This window comes from Thunnus maccoyii, chromosome 24 (assembly GCF_910596095.1).
Source record: "Thunnus maccoyii chromosome 24, fThuMac1.1, whole genome shotgun sequence".
NCBI lineage: Eukaryota > Metazoa > Chordata > Actinopteri > Scombriformes > Scombridae > Thunnus > Thunnus maccoyii.
Genome location: NC_056556.1, coordinates 2,356,958 through 2,384,083, shown reverse-complemented (window position 1 = coordinate 2,384,083; position 27,126 = coordinate 2,356,958). Strand labels below are relative to the sequence as shown.

Below are 27,126 nucleotides of genomic sequence, written 5' to 3'. Positions count from 1 at the left end.
AGATCTAAACAGCACAAACTGGTTTTATGAGTCTCCACAGTTCACAAAACAACTTTTGTGACTTTTCAGTTCACAAGCTGTGAAGTTTCCCACAAAAACTTGTTTGATCCAAATTTTACAGCTTGACAAACTGACAAGGAGCTGAAAGTAGACACCGCTTTATAGAAGTCACAAGCTGAAGAGCTTGGAAACCACTGGTTTAATCTTTAACACTCCATTGTGTTTTATATACAGTACATATCTATATGTAGGCTACTTTTAATATACAACCTTAATCTGAAAAGTAACAAGTAAATAATCAACAGTACATCTTTAAGTACTTAACTTGAGTATCACTATGGATATCCTGTTGTTTTACAGTCTGTTATGAGTTCATCTTTCAGTCTTTTCTGGTTAAATGGCGACATCTTGTAGATTCAGTGGGACCTAAAAGCTTTGCAGAAACTCCTCATACGGATTGTGTCGTCATACAGCAAAAGTGAAAGTAAGACAGATCAGGAGTCATTTAGCTGCCGTACACGAGGCTGTGCGGTTGTATTTATAAAAACTTTGAACAAACACACAGAGAGAGAAAGCCTAACCCTCTGTAAGTGATGAAGAACTCAGAAGCTGTGCTGCAGGCTGCAGGTGAGTGTAAGGAAGAACGTTAAAGGTAGATTATAGTTGCACCGGAACTTTAGGAGTTTCTGTAGGTGAAAACAGTTGTTGGGCGGTTTCTTGGGGGCTTTAAATGTTCCATAACGAGGCGATACAGCGGGTAGTTAGTTATGTTTCCGACTACATGGATGTTTTTACAGCAGAGATTACAGAGAAAAGGTGAAAAATTTACAAAAGGGTGTTACGGAAGTAGCCACAATGACGGACATGGTGCATCATGGGAGCTGTAGTTTTTCTTCTTCTATTATTTCTGTCCAGCTATAATTAACCTGGTTTAAGGACATTTTGATGTAAGCAATAAATTGCTTCTTTTTTTGCATTCATCGCCCTCCGCTCCTTTGTTCTTATGTTGCGCCCTCATGCCCCTAAACCTGGGTGTAACAGAAATGTTAAAAAATTATGAAAAACTGGCGTTCAGAGTTTCTCAGGGGCCACAGTGATTTTTGTCTCACAGTCAAAAATGTTCAATTAACGGTCAGATATAAGTAAACAGTCATAAATTTTTTGTCATTTTTGCTTGAAAAATAACAATCACATGAGTTGTTAAAATCAATAACAATGACACGATTATTGAAATAGTTGTTGATTGATTTTTTTGACAATGCAGACAATGCGGTTCTAATTTCAACTAGGTTTTAATACTTGTAAAAGTAAAGACCCACTGGATGTAAACAGATGACTTGAAACCTTCTTCTCCTCATAGCAAACAATCGCAAGTTTGCAAGTTGCTTTTCCACCAGTAAACATTCTGTAAATAGGCAACCGTCAGCTTTCTCTAACAATTGACATGACTTTCATTTATGTATCTGTACTCTTGGAGGCAAAGAACAAACCAAAGAGGAATCCCAGAAGGCAAAGGTGTAGGTGAAGTTTCAGAAGTGGTTGTTCCACCTAAAAAGCTATAAATATAAATACTTAAATACATACTTAAATAATACTTAAATACTTAACCTAAATATAGTTCATTATGCGATGCATAATTATGGTTGTATGAAAAATACTTCTGTAAAATAGTTCTATGTAAATTTAAAGTATTAGTTCTCTAATCCTACCTAAAATCATGCTGTTTCACTTAATCTGTATTTGCATCTTTACCAGAAAGAACTCATGACTTGCCATGTCTCCATCCCCAGTGTTCCCTGTCGTGATTTTTTTGGGTCAAATCACTTTGGAGCCTTATTTCCATAAAGTTAAACATTTTCATCTTTAAGTGCAGATGTGGTTTTGTGTGAGATTAAATAAATATTAAAGCAATAATGGATCAAATTTCTAACAATGCCACCTTTGTCAGTTTGGTAAATCTCTACCACTATTTACTTGACGATATTCTGTGTTTTTTAGATGTTTGTTGTGATCAGGAAAATAACGTACCAAAGGCACAGAGCAGCTGATGGAGTCTATCAGCAGTGGATACTTGGAGGCCTGTGTGTAAGTGTCTTTCTCTGATATACAGTCTGTATGTGTCTGTGTATGACAGGGTCTAGGCCAATAGTTTTTACTTGCTTTGCTTTGTCTTTCCTCTTTGTTAATGCAACATAAATTGAGTTCTTTCCGCCCTTTAAAGTTTTTAGTTGGAAAAACTACTCTTTTAATAATAATGAAACTATATTTTAGCATATTTCTAATTAATAAAAAGATGCAGTATGATGTGATTCACAGTAGATGGAAAATACATATACAAAATGGAGAAAAAATGTGTTCAGGTTTGTTTTAAAAGTTGCAAGTAAGGTACATATTCTCAGATGTGTGTAAATATATTAGAAGCAGGCTGCAGTTTATTTACCAGGCTCATAGATTGAGCATTACAATATAAGATTGTGTTATCAGTTCAGAGGTGGTTGCTACCTGTATCTAAATACAACAAAACATAACTTGGTTAGCTTTTCATGTATGTGGGTCGCCTTTTTACATTAGAGTTTTAGTGAAATTTGGAGTATTAAAGTATAGTATTAAGTATAAAACAATGAACACAAGAGGATTAAAACCGATAAACTCTTCTGGTGTGACTTTTCAACACATGTTATCCAACAGTAAATCAATGACTCACCCAGAGCTGAAGTTTTAACCCTTTGACAGAGACTAAGATCTTTTTAAAATAATTTGGTTTGTCTGAGAGCTTTTTAAACAATCTCAAAATGACGGTGGGCTCAGTCAGGCCTTTCTCCTGTGCAGCAAACACTAAAAATGTAGTGTGGAGAAAAATCTGGCAATATGAGACTATAAAAGACTAGATCTGGGGAATGTTTTGATTCCCTGCCCTCTCATGTTTATTAGCACAATCTTCACCTCTTCTTATTTAAGCTTGTATTTTGTTCTCCAGATCATTGAAGGTGGGTCAGTGTGCAGAGCATACAGAAGAAAGGAGACATGGCTTGTACATCACAGTCTGCCTTACAGTACATCAAGAGTGCCAGACGCCACCTTGTGGGAGAATTAACAAATCTCTCTGTGATTGTGGAGAACTTGTATCAGCAAGAAGTTCTCGGAGATGAAGAGGTCAGTAAAATACAAGCAGGGACTGATGACTATGATAAAACCAGAAACATACTGGACTCAGTCATAAAAAAAGGGGAAGACGCCTGCTATGAGTTACTCAGGATTATTGACATGACGAGAAAGAGGACCTTAGGGAGACCATCGCTCCCTGAGAAAAAGAGTGTCACTTCAACTGAGACCAAAAAGTTTGACCTGCACCACTGGATCAGCTGCTTTTCTTTCCAAGAAGACACACAAATGGATACAAACTACTTACAAGGTATTTTAAATGAGTATCTCATTAATGTCTCATTAATAATGTGTCACATTTTTATTAATCACATATATCTTGATTTTATATAATGCACATTAATGTGTCTTAGTGCAAATATGTATCCATTATTTAGTAATATTGTCTGAGTGCACAGCAGTCAATTCCTTGTACATTTATTTACTCACTGTTTTTTTTTTTTTTATTTTAGGTCCAAAGCCATGTCACAAATATCAGGCAAAGTTGAAGTCAAAAGCACACAAATTATCAAATAAGTTTTGGATGGTAAGCAAAAAACTGTTTGAAGAAAACAACAAGCCTAACCTGTTGTACACTCCACTTGTATTGGACACACAAGGAAAGGTTTCCCCATCTAAAATAAAAAAAACAAAAAGCAAGAAAAGCAAGAAGAGTCGCCCTAAGAAGCTAAGGACATACATCCCTGAGGACAAACCAGAAATTTCCCCCAGTGACCTGCTGAAAACAGATAAAGACATACTCTTGGTTGGAAAGCCTGGAATTGGAAAGACAGCACTCTGTCATGAAATGTTGAGACTCTGGGCAGAAAGAGAGAACAAGGAGCTAGATTACATGTTTTACTTTGACATGAGAGAAACATCCCATATCACAGCAGCCACGAGCCTGGAGGATCTTCTTTTCGGGGTGTTCAGTGAACCAGTAGAAGGCAAAGAAGAGATCTTACAGGATATAAAGAAGAACTCTGACAATGTTACAGTCATTTTTGATGGAATCACAGATCTCAGCTCTTCATCTGTGGTGCAGAAACTTGTGGAGAAGGACCTGCTGCCTGATGCAAAGTTAATTATAACATGCAGACTGGATGATGATGATGATGATGAAGACTTCTTTGCTGGAGACTTTCTCAGAGTAGAAGTGAGAGGCTTCAGTGAACGGACCATAAAAACATACTTATCTGCAATGCTTGGTGAGGAACAGAAGAAGGTTTTGTGCAACTTGGAGTTGTTAACTCTTTGCCATGTCCCAATGTATGCTCTGATGGTAGCTGCTTGCTTTTCATCAGAGACATCAGAAGACTCTCCACAGCCCTGCACTATAACTGACATATACATCAAAATCGTCCGTTTTTGCCTTCAAATGAACAGCAAAACAAAAACCAGAAATCTTAATTCCTTTATCAGCAACAAGAGGGAGGAAATACTGTCTCTGGCTGAGGTTGCTTTTCTTGCAACTGAAGGAAAAACTGTGAACTTGACAGAACTGCTCCATGAAGACAGCTGTGTCCATTCCTTCCTGAAACCACTTGTCATCAATGTCGAACCTACTAAGACAATAACCAGATATGCATTTCTCCATTACACAATGCAGGAGTTTTTTGCAGCACTGTGGCTCTTGAAGAATGCAGAGAAAATCAAGGTTGTTTTTCAGCAATGCCTCACTGAGGAGAAGAAACACATGAAACATTTGATCCCTTTTATGTGTAGATTGTTGAATGAGAAGAACCCTACTTTGATTGAAAGTCTGATTCCAGCTCAGGAGCTCAAGAATACATCTACCTGGTTCTTCAAGGAGGTGATAACCACATTTTTCCCTCGTCTGTGTGACCAAGATGAGACTGATTCTGAGGACAGTAGGCTCAATGTCGACATACTGTTCTTATGCCAGTGCTTGTATGAGTCCCAGTGTCCTGAAGCATGTCTCCACTTTCTGGACAAACTGGACTACCGTCTTGATCTCAGTGGAGAGAGTCTTGATCCCCACCATTGCTGTGCTGTGTCCTATGTGGTCACTGAGTCAAAGGAGAGGAAAACATGGCTGAACCTTGAGGACGCAGTGGTGTCAGAACAAGGAATGAGACGACTACTTGGATGCCTTAAAAATGTTCAATGGTATGTGTGAGCACAAGGGCGAAGTCTTCAGTCAGGCTTTGAAGGGGACCAAGTGTGTATGGCGTATATATAAAATTAAACACACATAGCTGAATAAATAATGAAGGCTAATATAATTACTTTTTGTAGATTTACATATGGTGTGAATGTCCAGGTTTATACAGAAACAGTTTGTATAAAAGCAGCCCTTCTCAGGATAAATTCTGGGCTCCATCACAGCTGTCAGGCCATTTTTATTTTAAATAGCTAAAAGTCCAAACTCTGTCTCCTCTGCAGAGTTTCCTCTGTCCGGTCAAGTAATTACAGTTTCAGTTGTGCTGTTTAACTGCAATGTCTGTAGTGACATTACTGCTGGAAGCATTTCCATATACTGAACACAGCCTCTCTAATCATTAAAGGAGTAACATTTTGTGGTACAATAAGTTAATTGTTGCCTGATTGGACAGATAAGCCTATTATTATTTTCAGTGTTATCGTGTTCAGGGACTTGATGGTCAGTTCTTCACAGAGGTGAACTTTTTAGTTCCTCAGATACACTTCACATATACTTTCATACCGCTTCATTTAAAGGGTCAGTTCACCTTTTTTTTCACCCTCTTACCTCTTGCAGTATCTCCTTTTGTTTTATTTGTCCAGGTTTGGAGATTTCTGTTTCTGGTATTTTTGTCAATACTGTGGCTCCTTCACCATCTTTGTTAGTCAAATTTATATATGTGCTCTCTGCAATTTTTATTATGGACAAATCTCTGTGCTGAAATGTGAAGAAAAGCCTGAAGTATTGGAGACAACCGCAGAAACTTCTGCTGTAAAATTTTTTTTTACTTCACTGCCTGCATCCTTAATACATCCATGGCCTGTGTGTGTCTATTATGTACTGCGCAATATATTTCTCCCCCTTTCTCCGACGCTTCAAGTAGGCTAAAGTTCCACTCTGTTATATTAAAATACCTGCTTTCATGGACCAAAAATATTTGGAGCTGGACTCAAAATATTAGGGGTTGAAGCCCTGAATATCTGTCCTAACGACACCACTGCTTGTGTAGACATGTGAGTGAACCTGTGTAGATCAGAAATCTGTGCAGGGTGCATGAAGAATAGAGAACAGACCAAAAACTGTGATACCTGTGCTCATGAGCTACTGTTCTTTTCACTGTTGCTGGACATGGACACAAACGAGACGCAGGAGGTTTTCTGTGAATGATACACATCAAGTGTGTTTTGGAGTTGGTTTAACACTGAATATTGAGGGAAACAATTTAGCTTTCTTTCAACTTTTGGGGGGAACCTGATGTCATGTCATTTACAAATATTGGGGGGGGGACAAATTCCATGTTTCATGTATTGGGGAGGGACGTGACCCCCTCGTCCCTTGCGGCAATTATGCACCTATGTGAGCATGTATTTAAAGGGTCAAATCATTGCTTAGGTTACAGCATTTCTCAGTATATGTTTTACCCTGAACAGGATGAGTGGGTATAGAAAATGGATGGAAAATATAATGAGAAAATAAAGTATGGTACTATATAGCATTTAAATACAGAGCATTTTTTCATGATATTTTACCATAATTACTTTTATAATGTGTAAATTGTCTCTGATTATTCTTCAAATTGCAGGTGTGACCCTTTGCCACGGCAGCTGTGGAAGATTTTCCTTCTCAGTGAGGAGCAGATGGACCACATTAGTTTACTTGGCTTTGATGGGAATCAGTTGCACCTTCCAGTTAAAGGTGAAAGACAGCTGTTTGAGAGAGCAGTAAAAGTCATGCAGAAGATTACTACGAAGGTTAATGTCTGCCTCTACTGGGACAGGGCTACTCCTGTCTGCCAAAGTCTGTGTGAGTCCCTCTTAGAGGCTTTGCCAAACATCAGCTCACTCAGGTATGCAGCTTTTGTTTTTGTGTAAAAATATTTGATATACTATAGGCATAATCCTATGTTAAAACAGCATTTTAAGATTAAGAGAGATTCCTTCTCTTTTGGTGGTTGAGTTACTGCCTTTTCAAAAAAAATTTCAACAAAAAATGGTGGCCTCAAGATGGCAGCTGGTTTACATTCAAATCCTCACTGTTGACACAGAAAAAACAAAATCTCTATCATTATTATCCTTATGTTTAATTATATGAATCAGAAACTTCCTAATGGTCGCATGTACCAAAGTTGGTCTTGCATACTTGAAAAAAGAAACCATTTACAAATTCAACTTTGTCAAGACAGAAGTGTTTCTTTATTACATCTAACACCAGCAGTCTTAATATTATTTGTTTATAGCTCTATGTGCTTAAATATTAATGAGATGTAGTTTTACATTACATGCAGTATTTGATATGTCTGTTTATTATCATGCAGTTTCAAGAGGATCTACAGAGATCCAGGTTTACAGGACCAGGAGCGATGCCATGAGACACTGGAGAGAGAAGAAAAGGACCTGTTACTGGATTTATGCCTGAAAGCAGCACTTTATAAAGGAGAAATATTTCACAATGTAGTGAATATGCTCGTCTCACTGTTTTCTGTGGACACTGACTTAAATAACATCCTTCTTGATTTTTATCAACACATCAAGAGTAAAGATTGTTTAAATATCATTCCAAAAGTACAGCAACTTTTCCAGTCACCTACATACTGGTCCATAAACCTGTCAGAGAGAAAGGTCTCCATCCTGCTGGAAGTGCTGAAACTCCAATCAGAGAAGAAAGAAGTGAAGCTGACAGGCTGCTCAGAAGAAGAGAGTGAAGTGAGGAGTTTCCTACAGTGTCTGCCTTATATCTCACAGCTCAGGTAAGTCCAAAAAATACTGCAGACCAGTGTAGTGATCATAATATTCACAGGGAACATGAGTTGAAAGTATATGAAATATGTTGTCAGATAAGTTGCTTTCCTAGTTTTTGGGAACCTCAGTGACTCTGATATTAAAAGATTTACACACACAAAAGAGTCAAACCACCTTCTCTCAGATATATGGTAGTTTATAATATTTACACACAATGACCAAAGAGAAATATGAAAATCTGATGAAATGTTAAATATGGGACATTGACAGGATTAAATTACTTATAATAGTACATAAGTATATATATATAAGTAAATGTACATAATACATTGTTCAAAAAACAAGAGGTTCAATAATGAACAAAAACAAGCACTGCTACATTTACACAGCAGAAAAAATGGCATTACATGATGGGATTTTAACTATTGTACATGATGTGGACTCTAGATTTAGTTGTTTCACTATTTATATTCATATATTCTACTAGGGCTGCTCGATTATGGCAAAAATCATAATCAGGATTATTTTGGTCAATATTGAGATCAGGATTATTTAACACAATTACTTTTTGACTCTCATTTTTCTGATTGTCAATGCCGATACATGCACATATTTCTCTCCACCTGGCTGAGGAGACTATTACACATGCAATCATAGATTGTACTAATGATGGAGAAAGACAATACAGTTGTGCTCATAAGTCTACAAACCTTGACAGAAGCTGTAAGATATGTAACATTCATAGTGTCTATAGTTGTGACCATAAAGTTCAATGTTGGTCTCATCACTCCAAATAACTTTGTTCCAGAAGTTTTGAGGCTTGTGTAGTTGATGTTTGGCATATTGTTAGCAGGCTGTTTTGTGGCGTTGGTACAGTAACAGCTTTTTTCTGGAAATTTGACCATGCAGCCCATTTTTGTTCAAGTACCTCCTTATTGTTCAGCTTGAAACAGAAACATGCAACTTTCAGCTGAAGTTGCATGTGGGTTTTTCTTTGCAACCTGAACAATTTTTCTGGCAATTGTGGCTGAAATCTTTGTTGGTCTACCTGACTGTGGCTTGGTATCAACAGAACCCTTCATTTTCCACTTCTTTATCAGAGCTTGAACACTACTGATTGGCATTTTCAAATCTTTGGATATCTTTTTATATCCTTTTACTGCTTTATAAAGTTGAATTCCCTTTTCTCGTAGGTCCTTTGACAGTTCTTTTGCTTTCCTCATGGCTCAGTATCCAGTAAAGTCAGAGCAGCCCTGGATGAAATGTGCAGGGGTCTCTCAAGAGCTGAGAAACTCATTGACTATTTATACACAGACACTAATTACAATCAAACAAGTCACAGGTGTGGAAACTTACCCTTCATATCCATTTAAACCTGTGTGTGTCAACTTGTGTGTATATTATCAGGTAAAACATTCAAGGGTATGTAAACTTTTGATCAGGGCCATTTTGGTGATTTCAGTTATAATTATGATGTAAAAGGGGCAAATATAATTATATGAAAATAAATGGCTTCACCTGACCACTATCATTAAATAAAACTAAAGTTTACAGCATGATTAGTCATTTTTTCCAAAATATGGCCGATATTTCACAAATTCTAGCAGGGTGTGTAAACTAATGAGCACAACTGTATATGAGGGAAGAACTTAGGAAGACTGGAGTTCAGGAGCTCAGCGTTAAAACTTTAATGAACTTGCCAATTGGGTGGAGCAGTAGTTTTCTTTGAGTTTATTAGACAGCCAGGCAACACAAGACAAAACGAGAACATCATTACGAAATGACAATAATAAACAATAATCATTTTATCTCGATTATCTTGTTTTCCAAAATCGTAATGAAAATATAATTTGATTAATCGCAGAGCCCCATATTCTACATATATTTTACATTTGAATTACTTAAAGTGAATATAACCTGTAGGTAGCAAATATGCAGTGATTTCACACACAGGATTGGTGTTTGTGTTGTGAGGCAGTAATAGTTCAAAAATGATTTATATCCTTTCCTGGTAAATGAAATGTTTTAATTTAATTTAATTTTATATATCTCAGGGCTCGAGTAAGTCACATGACTTTAGTGAACATTTAAGGAGTTGTGTTTCACAATGAGACAACTCACTGTTAGTTTTCATGTTAAGGTAATGTGTTCCACTGATCAGTCCACATAAACATTACATCACGGTGTATAAGATCAGAGATGTCATACTTCTTTATTCCACTCACCTACAATCTACTTACTCCTAAATTACCCAGAGTTCCTTTGGGCAGAAAGTCAAAGCTCTTACAGAGTACTGCTCATCTACTATTAGCTGAGACACGTTTACTCCATCCAGCTCCTGGTTTGTTTTTAACATGAACAGTTTTGTTACTTTGAGGCTGTTTTCATCAGTCATCCATCAACTCAGTAAAACATAAACAGAGACTCAGCTATAATGATTTGTTCCAACAAGCTCCAGAAATGTAAACAACAGAGAGCATCAGTTCTTTCTCAGGACCAGTGATGTTCTTTTTTACTGTGATTATACAAATGTCAGCCATGAAGCAGTAGTTTCCTGCATTAAAGAATAACCACACATGACAGTTCCCCTCTCAGTACCCCAGTGTGTTCATGTTGGATTTATGAGTCATCTTAAGACATTTTTAAAGTGGTTGACATTTGGAGTACTGAATCATAAAGAGATTTGGTCATGAAATGTGATCAGTCATAGATGCTGGATGTGAGGCTCGTTGATTGGCTACTCTGACTCTAATACATCCAATAAATAAACTGTAACTGAGTATGAAGTTTGAGTGATGAATGATCCAGAGGAGTGAATGAGAGTTTTACTCAAGTGATTTATTATCAGTAATGAAAATACACTGCTGGTCATCAGGATGTGGTAAGTTCACCACTGGACATCCTAAATATTTCACACTAGTTCTCTATGAAGTTTCATAGAGTTTTACAGAATGGTGGATGTTAAAACTTGTGGTCCAGTATTCAAGGCTTTGGAGCTAATTGATTCATGAATGATTTGGGTAACGTGTTTCTTTCCACCACCCTGTTGGTTCAGGAGTGATATTGTCTGACTTTCCTGGTTGCTTTAACATTTTGTGAAGGATTCTGGTCAGTAAATGTCTTTTAAAATGTATGTACAGCCCAGCCTGTTAAAAGCTTTGTTGCTTTAATTTCAGACTGATTTTTCTGTATTATTCTCATTAATGAGTATTTGTAGGCGATTAGCAGATACACTCTATATCACTAATGCACAGCTCTCTTAGTGTCACTGACATCAGATCATAACCAAATGTTTTCTTCTCGTTCCAGTTTATCTCCCAGATTTAAATCCTCACATGGAACCAGGTTCTGGATGAATCTGTTATGTGCAGCAGCAGAGAGAGAAGAGCAGACAGGAGAGAAGATACTGAAGCTGTTATCATCAGTGTGCATTTATGAGGATGCTCATGGTCCGCTACTGGATCTGTACTCTCAAGTGAAGGACTGTGAAACTGAAAGAAACAGGAGAGTCCTTCCAGCATTACTGTCAGTTTTACAGTCATCTACATTCTGGTCCATAAACCTGTCAGAGATAAAGGCCTCCATCCTGCTGGAAGTGCTGAAACTCCAATCAGGGAAGAAACAAGTGACTCTGACAGGCTGCTCAGATGAAGAGAGTGAAGTGAGGAGTTTCCTACAGTGTCTGCCTTATATCTCAGGGCTCTGGTAAGTCACATGACTTTAGTGAACATTTAAGGAGTTTTGTTTTACAATGAGACAACTCACTGTTAGTTTTAATGTTAATGTAATGTGTTCCACTGATCGGTCCACATAAACATTACATCACGGTGTATAAGATCAGAGATGTCATACTTCTTTATTCCACTCACCTACAATCTACTTATGTCATACACATCTATGTATGTTTAAATATGTTGTCATGGGGTGTCTTATCTTTTCTCTTTTCCACATGACTGTGTATGGTAGTTTATATATAATATTTACACATATAATGAACACAGAAATATGAAAATGTGATGAACTGTTAAATATGGCACATTGATAAGATAACCATGTCTATTAGTTAAGGGTTAAATTAGTTAGAATATTAATGGCAGCCATCTTGGCAGCTTAAAAAGTTCATTGTTCAAACACTAAAAACAAAATATTCATAAATTAACACAAAGAAGCCCTGCTACATTTATCCAGCTAATAAAAATAGTCATTGCTTTTTTTTTTACCTCGTGATTAGTTATTTTTGCTGACTATGATGAACACAGCTGTAAAAAAGGCATTAAGTGATGGGATTGTCTCTACTTCATGTAATGTGGACTCTAGATTTAGCTGTTTCACAATTTAATTAAATATTCTGTATATATTTTACATTTTTATGACTTAAAGTAGATATAACCTGTAGGTAGCAAATATGCAGTGATTTAACACACAGGATTGGTGTTTGTGTTGTGAGGCAGTGATAGTTCAAATATTATTTGTAGCCTTTCCTGATTAATGAAGTGTTTTAAATTTAATTTTATACAGGACAGTCATGTACAAGATAGAGTCCATCAGTAGTATGTGTTTGTAGTTATGTAGCTGAGATCAAACCCTCACAAAATGTTTCCTTCTTATTGTTCCAGTTTTCCTCGACAGTCAGATCCTGATAAAGAAATCAGGTTCCGGATGAATCTGTTATGTGCAGCAGCAGAGAGAGAACACCAGACAGGAGAGAAGATACTGGAGCTGTTATCATCAGTGTGCATTTATGAGGATGCTCATGGTCCGCTACTGGATCTGTACTCTCAGGTGAAGGACTGTGAAACTGAAAGAAACAGGAGAGTCCTTCCAGCATTACTGTCAGTTTTACAGTCATCTACATTCTGGTCCATAAACCTGTCAGAGATAAAGGCCTCCATCCTGCTGGAAGTGCTGAAACTCCAATCAGAGAAGAAACGAGTGGAGCTGACAGGCTGCTCAGATGAAGAGAGTGAAGTGAGGAGTTTACTACAGTGTCTGCCTTATATCTCATGGCTCGGGTAAGTCACATGACTTTAGTGAACATTTAAGGAGTTTTGTTTTACAATGAGACAACTCACTGTTAGTTTTAATGTTAATGTAATGTGTTCCACTGATCAGTCCACATAAACATTACATCACGGTGTATAAGATCAGAGATGTCATACTTCTTTATTCCACTCACCTACAATGTACTTACTCCTAAATTACCCCGAGTTCCTTTGGGCAGAAAGTCAAAGCTCTTACAGAGTACTGCTCATCTACTATTAGCTGAGACACGTTTACTCCATCCAGCTCCTGGTTTGTTTTTAACATGAACAGTTTTGTTACTTTGAGGCTGTTTTCATCAGTCATCCATCAACTTAGTAAAACATAAACAGAGACTCAGCTATAATGATTTGTTCCAACAAGCTCCAGAAATGTAAACAACAGAGAGCATCAGTTCTTTCTCAGGACCAGTGATGTTCTTTTTAACTGTGATCATACAAATGTCAGCCATGAAGCAGTAGTTTCCTGCATTAAAGAATAACCACACATGACAGTTCCCCTCTCAGTACCTCAGTGTGTTCATGTTGGATTTATGAGTCATCTTAAGACATTTTTAAAGTGGTTCACATTTGGAGTACTGAATCATGAAGAGATTTGGTCATGAAATGTGATCAGTCATAGATGCTGGATGTGAGGCTCATTCATTGGCTACGCTGACTCTAATACATCCAATAAATAAACTGTAACTGAGTATGAAGTTTGAGTGATGAATGATTCAGAGGAGTGAATGAGAGTTTTACTCAAGTGATTTATTATCAGTAATGAAAATACACTGCTGGTCATCAGGATGTGGTAAGTTCACCACTGGACATCCTAAATATTTCACACTAGTTCTCTATGAAGTTTCATAGAGTTTTACAGAATGGTGGATGTTAAAACTTGTGGTCCAGTATTCAAGGCTTTGAAGCTAATTGATTCATGAATGATTTGGGTAACGTGTTTCTTTCCACCTTCCTGTTGGTTCAGGAGTGATATTGCCTGACTTTCCTGGTTGCTTTAACATTTTGTGAAGGATTCTGGTCAGTAAATGTCTTTTAAAATCTATGTACAGCCCAGCCTGTTAAAAGCTTTGCTGCTTTAATTTCAGACTGATTTTTCTGTATTATTCTCATTAATGAGTATTTGTAGGCTTTTAGCATTTACACTCTATATCACTAATGCACAGCTCTCTTTGTGTCACTGACATCAGATCATAACAAAATGTTTTCTTCTCGTTCCAGTTTATCTCCCTGGTTTCAATCCTCACATGGAACCTGGTTCTGGGGGAATCTGTTCTGTGTAGCAGCAGAGAGAGAAGAGCAGACAGGAGAGAAGATACTGGAGCTGTTATTATCAGTGTGCAGTTGTGAGATATTCCCTTTTAATGAGAGAAAAACCTGGCAACTCTATAATGGATATCAGTGTTGGTTCCTTCTGCACCTGTGCTCTTATGTGAAGGACTATGAAACTAAAACAGGAAGAAGAGTCCTTCCTGCATTACAGTCAGTTTTCCAGTCACCTACATTCTGGTCCATAAACCTGTCAGAGAGTAAGGCCTCCATCCTGCTGGAAGTGCTGAAACTCCAATCAGAGAAGAAAACAGTGAATGTGACAGGCTGCTCAGATGAAGAGAGTGAAGTGAGGAGTTTCCTACAGTGTCTGCCTTATATCTCAGGGCTCAGGTAAGTCACATGACTTTAGTGAACATTTAAGGAGTTGTGTTTCACAATGAGACAACTCACTGTTAGTTTTAATGTTAAGGTAATGTGTTCCACCGATCAGTCCACATAAACATTACAGCACGGTGTATAAGATCAGAGATGTCATGCTTCTTTATTCTACTCACCTACAATGTACTTACTCCTAAATTACCCAGAGTTCCTTTGGGCAGAAAGTCAAAGCTCTTACAGAGTACTGCTCATCTACTATTAGCTGAGACACGTTTACTCCATCCAGCTCGTGGTTTGTTTTTTAACATGAACAGTTTTGTTACTTTGAGGCTGTTTTCATCAGTCATCCATCAACTCAGTAAAACATAAACAGAGACTCAGCTATAATGATTTGTTCCAACAAGCTCCAGAAATGTAAACAGAGAGCATCAGTTCTTTCTCAGGACCAGTGATGTTCTTTTTTACTGTGATTATACAAATGTCAGCCATGAAGCAGTAGTTTCCTGCATTAAAGAATAACCACACATGACAGTTCCCCTCTCAGTACCTCAGTGTGTTCATGTTGGATTTATGAGTCATCTTAAGACATTTTTAAAGTGGTTCACATTTGGAGCACTGAATCATGAAGAGATTTGGTCATGAAATGTGATCAGTCATAGATGCTGGATGTGAGGCTCATTCATTGTCTACTCTGACTCTAATACATCCAATAAATAAACTGTAAGTGAGTATGAAGTTTGAGTGATGAATGATCCAGAGGAGTGAACGAGAGTTTTGCTCAAGTGATTTATTATCAGTAATGAAAATACACTGCTGGTCATCAGGATGTGGTAAGTTCACCACTGGACATCCTAAATATTTCACACTAGTTCTCTATGAAGTTTCATAGAGTTTTACAGAATGGTGGATGTTAAAACTTGTGGTCCAGTATTCAAGGCTTTGGAGTTAATTGATTCATGAATGATTTGGTTAACGTGTTTCTTTCCACCACCCTGTTGGTTCAGGAGTGATATTGTCTGACTTTCCTGGTTCCTTTAACATTTTGTGAAGGATTTTAGTCAGTAAATGTCTTTTAAAATGTATGTACAACCCAGCCTGTTAAAAGCTTTGTTGCTTTAATTTCAAACTGATTTTTCTGTATTATTCTCATTAATGAGTATTTGTAGGCTTTTAGCAGATACACTCTATATCACTAATGCACAGCTCTCTTTGTGTCACTGACATCAGATCATAACAAAATGTTTTCTTCTCGTTCCAGTTTATCTACCAGTTTTAAATCCTCACATGGAACCTGGTTCTGGATGAATCTGTTATGTGCAGCAGCAGAGAGAGAACAGCAGACAGGAGAGAAGATACTGAAACTGTTATCATCAGTGTGCATTTATGAGGATGTTCAGTGTTTCCTACTGGATCTGTACTCTCAGGTGAAGGACTGTGAAACTGAAAGAGACAGGAGAGTCCTTCCAGCATTACTGTCAGTCTTACAGTCATCTACAGTCTGGTCCATAAACCTGTCAGAGATAAAGGCCTCCATCCTGCTGGAAGTGCTGAAACTGCAATCAGAGAAGAAAAAAGTGAATCTGACAGGCTGCTCAGATGAAGAGAGTGAAGTGAGGAGTTTCCTACAGTGTCTGCCTTATATCTCAGGGCTCAGGTAAGTCACATGACTTTAGTGAATATTTAAGGAGTTGTGTTTCACAATGAGACAACTCACTATTAGTTTTCATGTTAATGTAATGTGTTCCACTGATCAGTCCACATAAACATTACATCACGGTGTATAAGATCAGAGATGTCATATTTCTTTATTCCGCTCACCTACAATGTACTTACTCCTAAATTACCCAGAGTTCCTTTGGGCAGGAAGTCAAAGCTCCTACACAGTACTGCTCATCTACTATTAGCTGAGACATGTTTACTCCATCCAGCTCGTGGTTTGTTTTTAACATGAGCAGTTTTTTTACTTTGAGGCTGTTTTCATCAGTCATCCATCAACTCAGTAAAACATAAACAGAGACTCAGCTATAATGATTTGTTCCAACAAGCTCCAGAAATGTAAACAACAGAGAGCATCAGTTCTTTCTCAGGACCAGTGATGTTCTTTTTAACTGTGATTATACAAATATCAGCCATGAAGCAGTAGTTTCCTGCATTAAAGAATAACCACACATGACAGTTCCCCTCTCAGTACCTCTGTGTGTTCATGTTGGATTTATGAGTCATCTTAAGACATTTTTAAAGTGATTCACATTTGGAGCACTGAATCATGAAGAGATTTGGTCATGAAATGTGATCAGTCATAGATGCTGGATGTCAGGCTCATTCATTGTCTACTCTGACTCTAATACATCCAATAAATAAACTGTAAGTAAGTATGAAGTTTGAGTGATGAATGATCCAGAGGAGTGAATGAGAGTTTTGCTCAAGTGATTTATTAGCAGTAATGAAAATACACTGCTGGTCATCAGGATGTGGTAAGTTCACCACTGGACATCCTAAATATTTCACACTAGTTCTCTATGAAGTTTCATAGAGTTTTACAGAATGGTGGATGTTAAAACTTGTGGTCCAGTATTCAAGGCTTTGGAGTTAATTGATTCATGAATGATTTGGGTAATGTGTTTCTTTCCACCACCCTGTTGGTTCAGGAGTGATATTGTCTGACTTTCCTGGTTCCTTTAACATTTTGTGAAGGATTTTAGTCAGTAAACGTCTTTTAAAATGTATGTACAGTCCAGCCTGTTAAAAGCTTTGTTGCTTTAATTTCAAACTGATTTTTCTGTATTATTCTCATTAATGAGTATTTGTAGGCTTTTAGCAGATACACTCTATATCACTAATGCACAGCTCTCTTTGTTTCACTGACATCAGATCATAACAAAATGTTTTCTTCTCGTTCCAGTTTATCTCCCAGTTTTAAATCCTCACATGGAACCTGGTTCTGGGTGAATCTGTTATGTGCAGCAGCAGAGAGAGAACAGCAGACAGGAGAGAAGATACTGGAGCTGTTATCGTCAGTGTGCATTTATGAGGATGTTCACGGTTTCCTACTGGATCTGTACTCTCAGGTGAAGGACTGTGAAACTGAAAGAGACAGGAGAGTCCTTCCAGCATTACTGTCAGTTTTACAGTCATCTACATTCTGGTCCATGAACCTGTCAGAGAGAAAGGCCTCCTTCCTGCTGGAAGTGCTGAAACTCCAATCAGAGAAGAAAGAAGTGGAGCTGACAGGCTGCTCAGATGAAGAGAGTGAAGTGAGGAGTTTCCTACAGTGTCTGCCTTATATCTCAGGGCTCAGGTAAGTCACATGACTTTAGTGAATATTTAAGGAGTTGTGTTTCACAATGAGACAACTCACTGTTAGTTTTAATGTTAAGGTAATGTGTTCCACCGATCAGTCCACATAAACATTACAGCACGGTGTATAAGATCAGAGATGTCATGCTTCTTTATTCCACTCACCTACAATGTACTTACTCCTAAATTACCCAGAGTTCCTTTGGGCAGAAAGTCAAAGCTCTTACAGAGTACTGCTCATCTACTATTAGCTGAGACATGTTTACTCCATCCAGCTCGTGGTTTGTTTTTTAACATGAACAGTTTTGTTACTTTGAGGCTGTTTTCATCAGTCATCCATCAACTCAGTAAAACATAAACAGAGACTCAGCTATAATGATTTGTTCCAACAAGCTCCAGAAATGTAAACAACAGAGAGCATCAGTTCTTTCTCAGGACCAGTGATGTTCTTTTTAACTGTGATTATACAAATGTCAGCCATGAAGCAGTAGTTTCCTGCATTAAAGAATAACCACACATGACAGTTCCCCTCTCAGTACCTCAGTGTGTTCATGTTGGATTTATGAGTCATCTTAAGACATTTTTAAAGTGGTTCACATTTGGAGCACTGAATCATGAAGAGATTTGGTCATGAAATGTGATCAGTCATAGATGCTGGATGTGAGGCTCATTCATTGTCTACTCTGACTCTAATACATCCAATAAATAAACTGTAAGTGAGTATGAAGTTTGAGTGATGAATGATCCAGAGGAGTGAACAAGAGTTTTGCTCAAGTGATTTATTAGCAGTAATGAAAATACACTGCTGGTCATCAGGATGTGGTAAGTTCACCACTGGACATCCTAAATATTTCACACTAGTTCTCTATGAAGTTTCATAGAGTTTTACAGAATGGTGGATGTTAAAACTTGTGGTCCAGTATTCAAGGCTTTGGAGTTAATTGATTCATGAATGATTTGGGTAACGTGTTTCTTTCCACCACCCTGTTGGTTCAGGAGTGATATTGTTTGACTTTCCTGGTTCCTTTAACATTTTGTGAAGGATTTTAGTCAGTAAATGTCTTTTAAAATGTATGTACAGTCCAGCCTGTTAAAAGCTTTGTTGCTTTAATTTCAGACTGATTTTTCTGTATTATTCTCAATGAGTATTTGTAGGCTTTTAGCAGATACACTCTATATCACTAATGCGCAGCTCTCTTTGTTTCACTGACATCAGATCATAACAAAATGTTTTCTTCTCGTTCCAGTTTATCTCCCAATTTTAAATCCTCACATGGAACCAGGTTCTGGGTGAATCTGTTATGTGCAGCAGCAGAGAGAGAAGAGCAGACAGGAGAGAAGATACTGGAGCTGTTATCATCAGTGTGCATTTATGAGGATGTTCAGTGTTTCCTACTGGATCTGTACTCTCAGGTGAAGGACTGTGAAACTGAAACAGACAGGAGAGTCCTTCCAGCATTACTGTCAGTCTTACAGTCATCTACATTCTGGTCCATAAACCTATCAGAGATAAAGGCCTCCATCCTGCTGGAAGTGCTGAAACTGCAATCAGAGAAGAAAAAAGTGAATCTGACAGGCTGCTCAGATGAAGAGAGTGAAGTGAGGAGTTTCCTACAGTGTCTGCCTTATATCTCAGGGCTCAGGTAAGTCACATGACTTTAGTGAATATTTAAGGAGTTGTGTTTCACAATGAGACAACTCACTATTAGTTTTCATGTTAATGTAATGTGTTCCACTGATCAGTCCACATAAACATTACATCACGGTGTATAAGATCAGAGATGTCATATTTCTTTATTCCGCTCACCTACAATGTACTTACTCCTAAATTACCCAGACTTCCTTTGGGCAGGAAGTCAAAGCTCCTACAGAGTACTGCTCATCTACTATTAGCTGAGACACGTTTACTCCATCCAGCTCCTGGTTTGTTTTTAACATGAACAGTTTTGTTACTTTGAGGCTGTTTTCATCAGTCATCCATCAACTCAGTAAAACATAAACAGAGACTCAGCTATAATGATTTGTTCCAACAAGCTCCAGAAATGTAAACAACAGAGAGCATCAGTTCTTTCTCAGGACCAGTGATGTTCTTTTTAACTGTGATTATACAAATGTCAGCCATGAAGCAGTAGTTTCCTGCATTAAAGAATAACCACACATGACAGTTCCCCTCTCAGTACCTCTGTGTGTTCATGTTGGATTTATGAGTCATCTTAAGACATTTTTAAAGTGGTTCACATTTGGAGCACTGAATCATGAAGAGATTTGGTCATGAAATGTGATCAGTCATAGATGCTGGATGTGAGGCTCATTCATTGTCTACTCTGACTCTAATACATCCAATAAATAAACTGTAAGTGAGTATGAAGTTTGAGTGATGAATGATCCAGAGGAGTGAACGAGAGTTTTGCTCAAGTGATTTATTAGCAGTAATGAAAATACACTGCTGGTCATCAGGATGTGGTAAGTTCACCACTGGACATCCTAAATATTTCACACTAGTTCTCTATGAAGTTTCATAGAGTTTTACAGAATGGTGGATGTTAAAACTTGTGGTCCAGTATTCAAGGCTTTGGAGTTAATTGATTCATGAATGATTTGGGTAATGTGTTTCTTTCCACCACCCTGTTGGTTCAGGAGTGATATTGTCTGACTTTCCTGGTTCCTTTAACATTTTGTGAAGGATTTTAGTCAGTAAATGTCTTTTAAAATGTATGTACAGTCCAGCCTGTTAAAAGCTTTGTTGCTTTAATTTCAAACTGATTTTTCTGTATTATTCTCATTAATGAGTATTTGTAGGCTTTTAGCATATACACTCTATATCACTAATGCACAGCTCTCTTTGTTTCACTGACATCAGATCATAACAAAATGTTTTCTTCTCGTTCCAGTTTATCTCCCAGTTTTAAATCCTCACATGGAACCAGGTTCTGGGTGAATCTGTTATGTGCAGCAGCAGAGAGAGAACAGCAGACAGGAGAGAAGATACTGGAGCTGTTATCATCAGTGTGCATTTATGAGGATGTTCACGGTTTCCTACTGGATCTGTACTCTCAGGTGAAGGACTGTGAAACTGAAAGAGACAGGAGAGTCCTTCCAGCATTACTGTCAGTCTTACAGTCATCTACAGTCTGGTCCATAAACCTGTCAGAGATAAAGGTCTCCATCCTGCTGGAAGTGCTGAAACTCCAATCAGAGAAGAAAACAGTGAATCTGACAGGCTGCTCAGATGAAGAGAGTGAAGTGAGGAGTTTACTACAGTGTCTGCCTTATATCTCAGGGCTCAGGTAAGTCACATGACTTTAGTGAACATTTAAGGAGTTTTGTTTTACAATGACACAACTCACTGTTAGTTTTAATGTTAAGGTAATGTGTTCCACTGATCAGTCCACATAAACATTACATCACGGTGTATAAGATCAGAGATGTCATGCTTCTTTATTCCACTCACCTACAATGTACTTACTCCTAAATTACCCAGAGTTCCTTTGGGCAGAAAGTCAAAGCTCTTACAAAGTACTGCTCATCTACTATTAGCTGAGACATGTTTACTCCATCCAGCTCGTGGTTTGTTTTTAACATGAACAGTTTTGTTACTTTGAGGCTGTTTTCATCAGTCATCCATCAACTCAGTAAAACATAAACAGAGACTCAGCTATAATGATTTGTTCCAACAAGCTCCAGAAATGTAAACAACAGAGAGCATCAGTTCTTTCTCAGGACCAGTGATGTTCTTTTTAACTGTGATTATACAAATGTCAGCCATGAAGCAGTAGTTTCCTGCATTAAAGAATAACCACACATGACAGTTCCCCTCTCAGTACCTCAGTGTGTTCATGTTGGATTTATGAGTCATCTTAAGACATTTTTAAAGTGGTTCACATTTGGAGCACTGAATCATGAAGAGATTTGGTCATGAAATGTGATCAGTCATAGATGCTGGATGTGAGGCTCATTCATTGTCTACTCTGACTCTAATACATCCAATAAATAAACTGTAAGTGAGTATGAAGTTTGAGTGATGAATGATCCAGAGGAGTGAATGAGAGTTTTGCTCAAGTGATTTATTAGCAGTAATGAAAATACACTGCTGGTCATCAGGATGTGGTAAGTTCACCACTGGACATCCTAAATATTTCACACTAGTTCTCTATGAAGTTTCATAGAGTTTTACAGAATGGTGGATGTTAAAACTTGTGGTCCAGTATTCAAGGCTTTGGAGTTAATTGATTCATGAATGATTTGGTTAACGTGTTTCTTTCCACCACCCTGTTGGTTCAGGAGTGATATTGTCTGACTTTCCTGGTTCCTTTAACATTTTGTGAAGGATTTTAGTCAGTAAATGTCTTTTAAAATGTATGTACAGTCCAGCCTGTTAAAAGCTTTGTTGCTTTAATTTCAAACTGATTTTTCTGTATTATTCTCATTAATGAGTATTTGTAGGCTTTTAGCAGATACACTCTATATCACTAATGCACAGCTCTCTTTGTTTCACTGACATCAGATCATGACAAAATGTTTTCTTCTCGTTCCAGTTTATCTCCCAGGTTTCAATCCTCACATGGAACCTGGTTCTGGGGGAATCTGTTCTGTGCAGCAGCAGAGAGAGAAGAGCAGACAGGAGAGAAGATACTGGAGCTGTTATTATCAGTGTGCAGTTGTGAGATATTCCCTTTTTATGAGAGAAAAACCTGGCAACTTTATAACGAATATCAGTGTTGGTTCCTTCTGCACCTGTGCACTTATTTGAAGGACTATGAAACTAAAACAGGCAGGAGAGTCCTTCCAGCATTACAGTCAGTTTTCCAGTCACCTACAGTCTGGTTCATAAACCTGTCAGAGAGAAAGGCCTCCATCCTGCTGGAAGTGCTGAAACTCCAATCAGAGAAGAAAGAAGTGAAGCTGACAGGCTGCTCAGATGAAGAGAGTGAAGTGAGGAGTTTCCTACAGTGTCTGCCTTATATATCAAGGCTCAGGTTAGTCACATGACTTTAGTGAACATTTAAGGAGTTGTGTTTCACTTTGAGACAACTCACTGTTAGTTTTAATGTTAAGGTAATGTGTTCCACTGATCAGTCCACATAAACATTACATCACGGTGTATAAGATCAGAGATGTCATGCTTCTTTATTCCACTCACCTACAATGTACTTACTCCTAAATTACCCAGAGTTCCTTTGGGCAGAAAGTCAAAGCTCTTACAGAGTACTGCTCATCTACTATTAGCTGAGACATGTTTACTCCATCCAGCTCGTGGTTTGTTTTTAACATGAACAGTTTTGTTACTTTGAGGCTGTTTTCATCAGTCATCCATCAACTCAGTAAAACATAAACAGAGACTCAGCTATAATGATTTGTTCCAACAAGCTCCAGAAATGTAAACAGAGAGCATCAGTTCTTTCTCAGGACCAGTGATGTTCTTTTTTACTGTGATTATACAAATCTCAGCCATGAAGCAGTAGTTTCCTGCATTAAAGAATAACCACACATGACCGTTCCCCTCTCAGTATCTCTGTGTGTTCATGTTGGATTTATGAGTCAACTTAAGACATTTTTTAAAGTGGTTCACATTTGGAGTACTGAATCATAAAGAGATTTGGTCATGAAATGTGATCAGTCATAGATGATGGATGTGAGGCTCATTCATTGGCTACTCTGACTCTAATACATCCAATAAATAAACTGTAAGTGAGTATGAAGTTTGAGTGATGAATAATCCAGAGGAGTGAATGAGAGTTTAGCTCAAGTGATTTATTATCAGTAATGAAAATACACTGCTGGTCATCAGGATGTGGTAAGTTCACCACTGGACATCCTAAATATTTCACACTAGTTTTCTATGAAGTTTCATAGAGTTTTACAGAATGGTGGATGTTAAAACTTGTGGTCCAGTATTCAAGGCTTTGAAGCTAATTGATCCATAAATGATTTGGGTAACGTGTTTCTTTCCACCACCCTGTTGGTTCAGGAGTGATATTGTCTGACTTTCCTGGTTCCTTTAACATTTTGTGAAGGATTTTAGTCAGTAAATGTCTTTTAAAATCTATGTTCATGTTCATGTTGGATTTATGAGTCATCTTAAGACATTTTTAACCCTGTAAAAGCCCAAACATAGAAAAAAATAAGCATAAAAATTTTTCACCTCTCAGATGTTGTTGCAGGAGGCCTCTGATACAGAAATTAAGGAGTTTTCAAATTTTTTACATTTTATTAAGGTTTTAGGGAAATGTAATAACAGTATACACCATAAATAATAATCACACAACAGTCATATTTTTATGAATAGTCATTTATTAATTTAAAAAAACAGAATAAAATTGTATTTACAAAACTGAATTCCATCTCCATCCCAGTGTTCAGCCATGTTCATTTGCAATGATGGTCCCAAAGACACTTCTTTTCTTGTGAAAAGTAAAGATGAACATCACACTTGCTGCATAGCTTGTTGGTTTATCCTTTATTGCAGTGTCTGCAGCATCCTCTCTTCGTCTTCACTGGAAAATGTTCGATTTTTCAGCGAGCGATACCTTGTCACGGGGAATGGTGTGTTTGTTTGGTTTGGGCTCGATGATAATCACTGGCTGGGAAGTCAGTGGGTTGTTGGTTTTTTTGTCCACTTCATTGGCATCTTCATCTGCCTCTTCATTACTCGTATCAGTGTTGTCTGATTCCATTTCAAAGTCACTCTCTCCATTTTGGATGGCAACAGTCACATCCTGCACACTGTATAGAAGACCTGTCTTTGCTGGTTGCATTCAGAAATGGAAAAGTAAAAGCAGATAATAATAAATATATGTATTAATGATACATATAAGTATTATATTGTATTATATTGTATGAGATAACCTGAAGGAATATATAGGGTGGTGGACCAAGTGTTCAGTATTGAGAGCCAAGTATTTTCCAGGCTAAATAATATCAGTGCAAATTAATCCTAATTCATTTACACATTCCACTAAATTCACACAATACTGTCTGACTAGCCTATTATGCTCTCTACTTATCATACCTAAAGGAGTACTTGCATCCCCCCAGAACATTTACATCCCTACACCAGGACCATTCACACCTGTCCCTGAACAATGCAACAACCATCCCCCAAAACATTCAGAGTAGTTAGAACCTGTTTCTAACTAATGTAACAGGCAACTATTTGGGCAAACAAACAAAGCCAAGAAAAAAGCCCAGGATCAGTTAAATGTATTTTTTTAACAGATTGAGTTTCGAATACTGCAACCAGAAACCGTTTATTCATTTGTTCAATTCTTGTCTAAACTCAAAATTTTAACAGAGAAAACAAATTTAGAACTTAGTTATAGTGAATCATCAAAGAATATATATATTTCTATTAGTATTTTTTCCATATGTGAATGTGTGAGAAGTGCAGTGTCCCCATGTCATGTGTAAGGTGCACATGCTATTTTGACTACGACTCTAACCCAGTGTTGTAGAATTACAACATAGACATAACATGCTCAAAATCTAGGTTGATGAATGTATTCTACAATAACTAAGTATTTACATGTTCTAGACATTGTAATCATCACAGAAAAAAATATTCAAGGCATGTTACTTACTTCTTTCTTGACAAATCCGGTCCAATAAAACAAGAAGATGAGCTTGACGGAAAGTTTGCAGGTAGTATGAGTTCATGGCCAGATGGCTGGACCTATAAACACATTTACTATCCAATAGCATTGCAAGGATAAAAAATAAGACCCATTGACTATGTAAATGTGGTCTTTTAAAAAAGCATTTACAGATTTTTTTAGGAGAGCTAAAAGTGATTGTTGTAATATTGCAACAGTGGGCCTTACAGGGTTAAAGTGGTTCACATTTGGAGTACTGAATCATAAAGAGATTTGGTCATGAAATGTGATCAGTCATAGATGCTGGATGTGAGGCTCATCCATTGGCTTCTGTGACCCTAATAAATCCAATACATAACCTGTAACCAAGTATGAAGTTTGAGTGATGAATGATCCAGAGGAGTGAATGAGAGTTTTTCTCAAGTGATTTATTAGCAGTAATGAAAATACACTGCTGGTCATCAGGATGTGGTAAGTTCACCACTGGACATCCTAAATATTTCACACTAGTTCTCTATGAAGTTTCATAGAGTTTTACAGAATGGTGGATGTTAAAACTTGTGGTCCAGTATTCAAGGCTTTGGAGTTAATTGATTCATGAATGATTTGGGTAACGTGTTTCTTTCCACCACCCTGTTGGTTCAGGAGTGATATTACCTGATTTTACTGGTTCCTTTAACATTTTGTGAAGGATTTTAGTCAGTAAATGTCTTTTAAAATGTATGTACAGTCCAGCCTGTTAAAAGCTTTGTTGCTTTAATTTCAGACTGATTTTCTGAAGTATTCTCATTAATGAGTATTTGTAGGCTTTTAGCAGATCTATATTACTATCACTCTATATCACTAATGCATAGCTCTCTTTGTGTCACTGACATCAGATCATAATAAAATGTTTTCTTTTCATTTCAGTTTATCTACCAGGTTTTTATCCTCACATGGAACCTGGTTCTGGGTGAATCTATTCTATGCAGCAGCAGTGAGAGAACAGCAGACAGGAGAGAATTTGTTGGAGCTGTTATCATCAGTGTGCAGTGATGATGGTGATGATTTCCTACTCGATCTGTACACCCAAGTGAAGGACTATGAAACTAAAACCGGCAGAAGAGTCCTTCAAACATTACAATCGGTTTTTCAGTCACCTACAGTCTGGTTCATAAACCTATCAGAGAGAAAGGTCTCCATCCTGCTGGAAGTGCTGAAACTCCAATCAGAGAAGAAAGAAGTGAATCTGACAGGCTGCTCAGATGAAGAGAGTGAAGTGAGGAGTTTCCTACAGTGTCTGCCTTATATCTCACAGCTCAGGTAAGTCAGACACTAACTGCAGACCAGTGTAGTGAATATAGTATTCACAGAGAACATGGATTGGAAGTATATGAAATATGTTGTCAGATGAGTTGCTTTCCTAGTTTTTGGGAATCTCAGAGACTCTGATATTAAAAGATATACACACACAAAAGAATCATACCACCTTCTATATGGTAGTTTATTTATAATATTTACATATGATG

The 27,126-nt window shown here is 37.5% G+C and overlaps 1 protein-coding gene across 1 annotated transcript; it reads left to right on the top strand.

Annotated features, from left to right (window-relative positions):
* Nucleotides 1-494: 494 nt before the first annotated feature.
* Nucleotides 495-9,245, top strand: LOC121892412 (NACHT, LRR and PYD domains-containing protein 13-like). The gene is made up of 7 exons (XM_042405449.1): nt 495-627; nt 1,999-2,085; nt 2,978-3,412; nt 3,615-5,271; nt 6,888-7,151; nt 7,620-7,971; nt 9,237-9,245. The coding sequence occupies exons 3-7, from the start codon at nt 3,025-3,027 to the stop codon at nt 9,243-9,245; spliced, it is 2,670 nt and encodes an 889-aa protein (XP_042261383.1). The 5' UTR covers nt 495-627; nt 1,999-2,085; nt 2,978-3,024.
* The last annotated feature ends 17,881 nt before the right edge of the window (nt 9,246-27,126 follow it).

Excerpts from the sequence above, each read along its gene's own strand:
- LOC121892412 (XM_042405449.1), top strand. The coding sequence starts at position 3,025 with ATGGCTTGTACATCACAGTCTGCCTTACAGTACATCAAGAGTGCCAGA. Across the intron at positions 3,413-3,614 it reads GGATACAAACTACTTACAAG|GTCCAAAGCCATGTCACAAA; the intron begins GTATTTTAAATG and ends TTTTTATTTTAG. Across the intron at positions 7,152-7,619 it reads CCAAACATCAGCTCACTCAG|TTTCAAGAGGATCTACAGAG; the intron begins GTATGCAGCTTT and ends ATTATCATGCAG.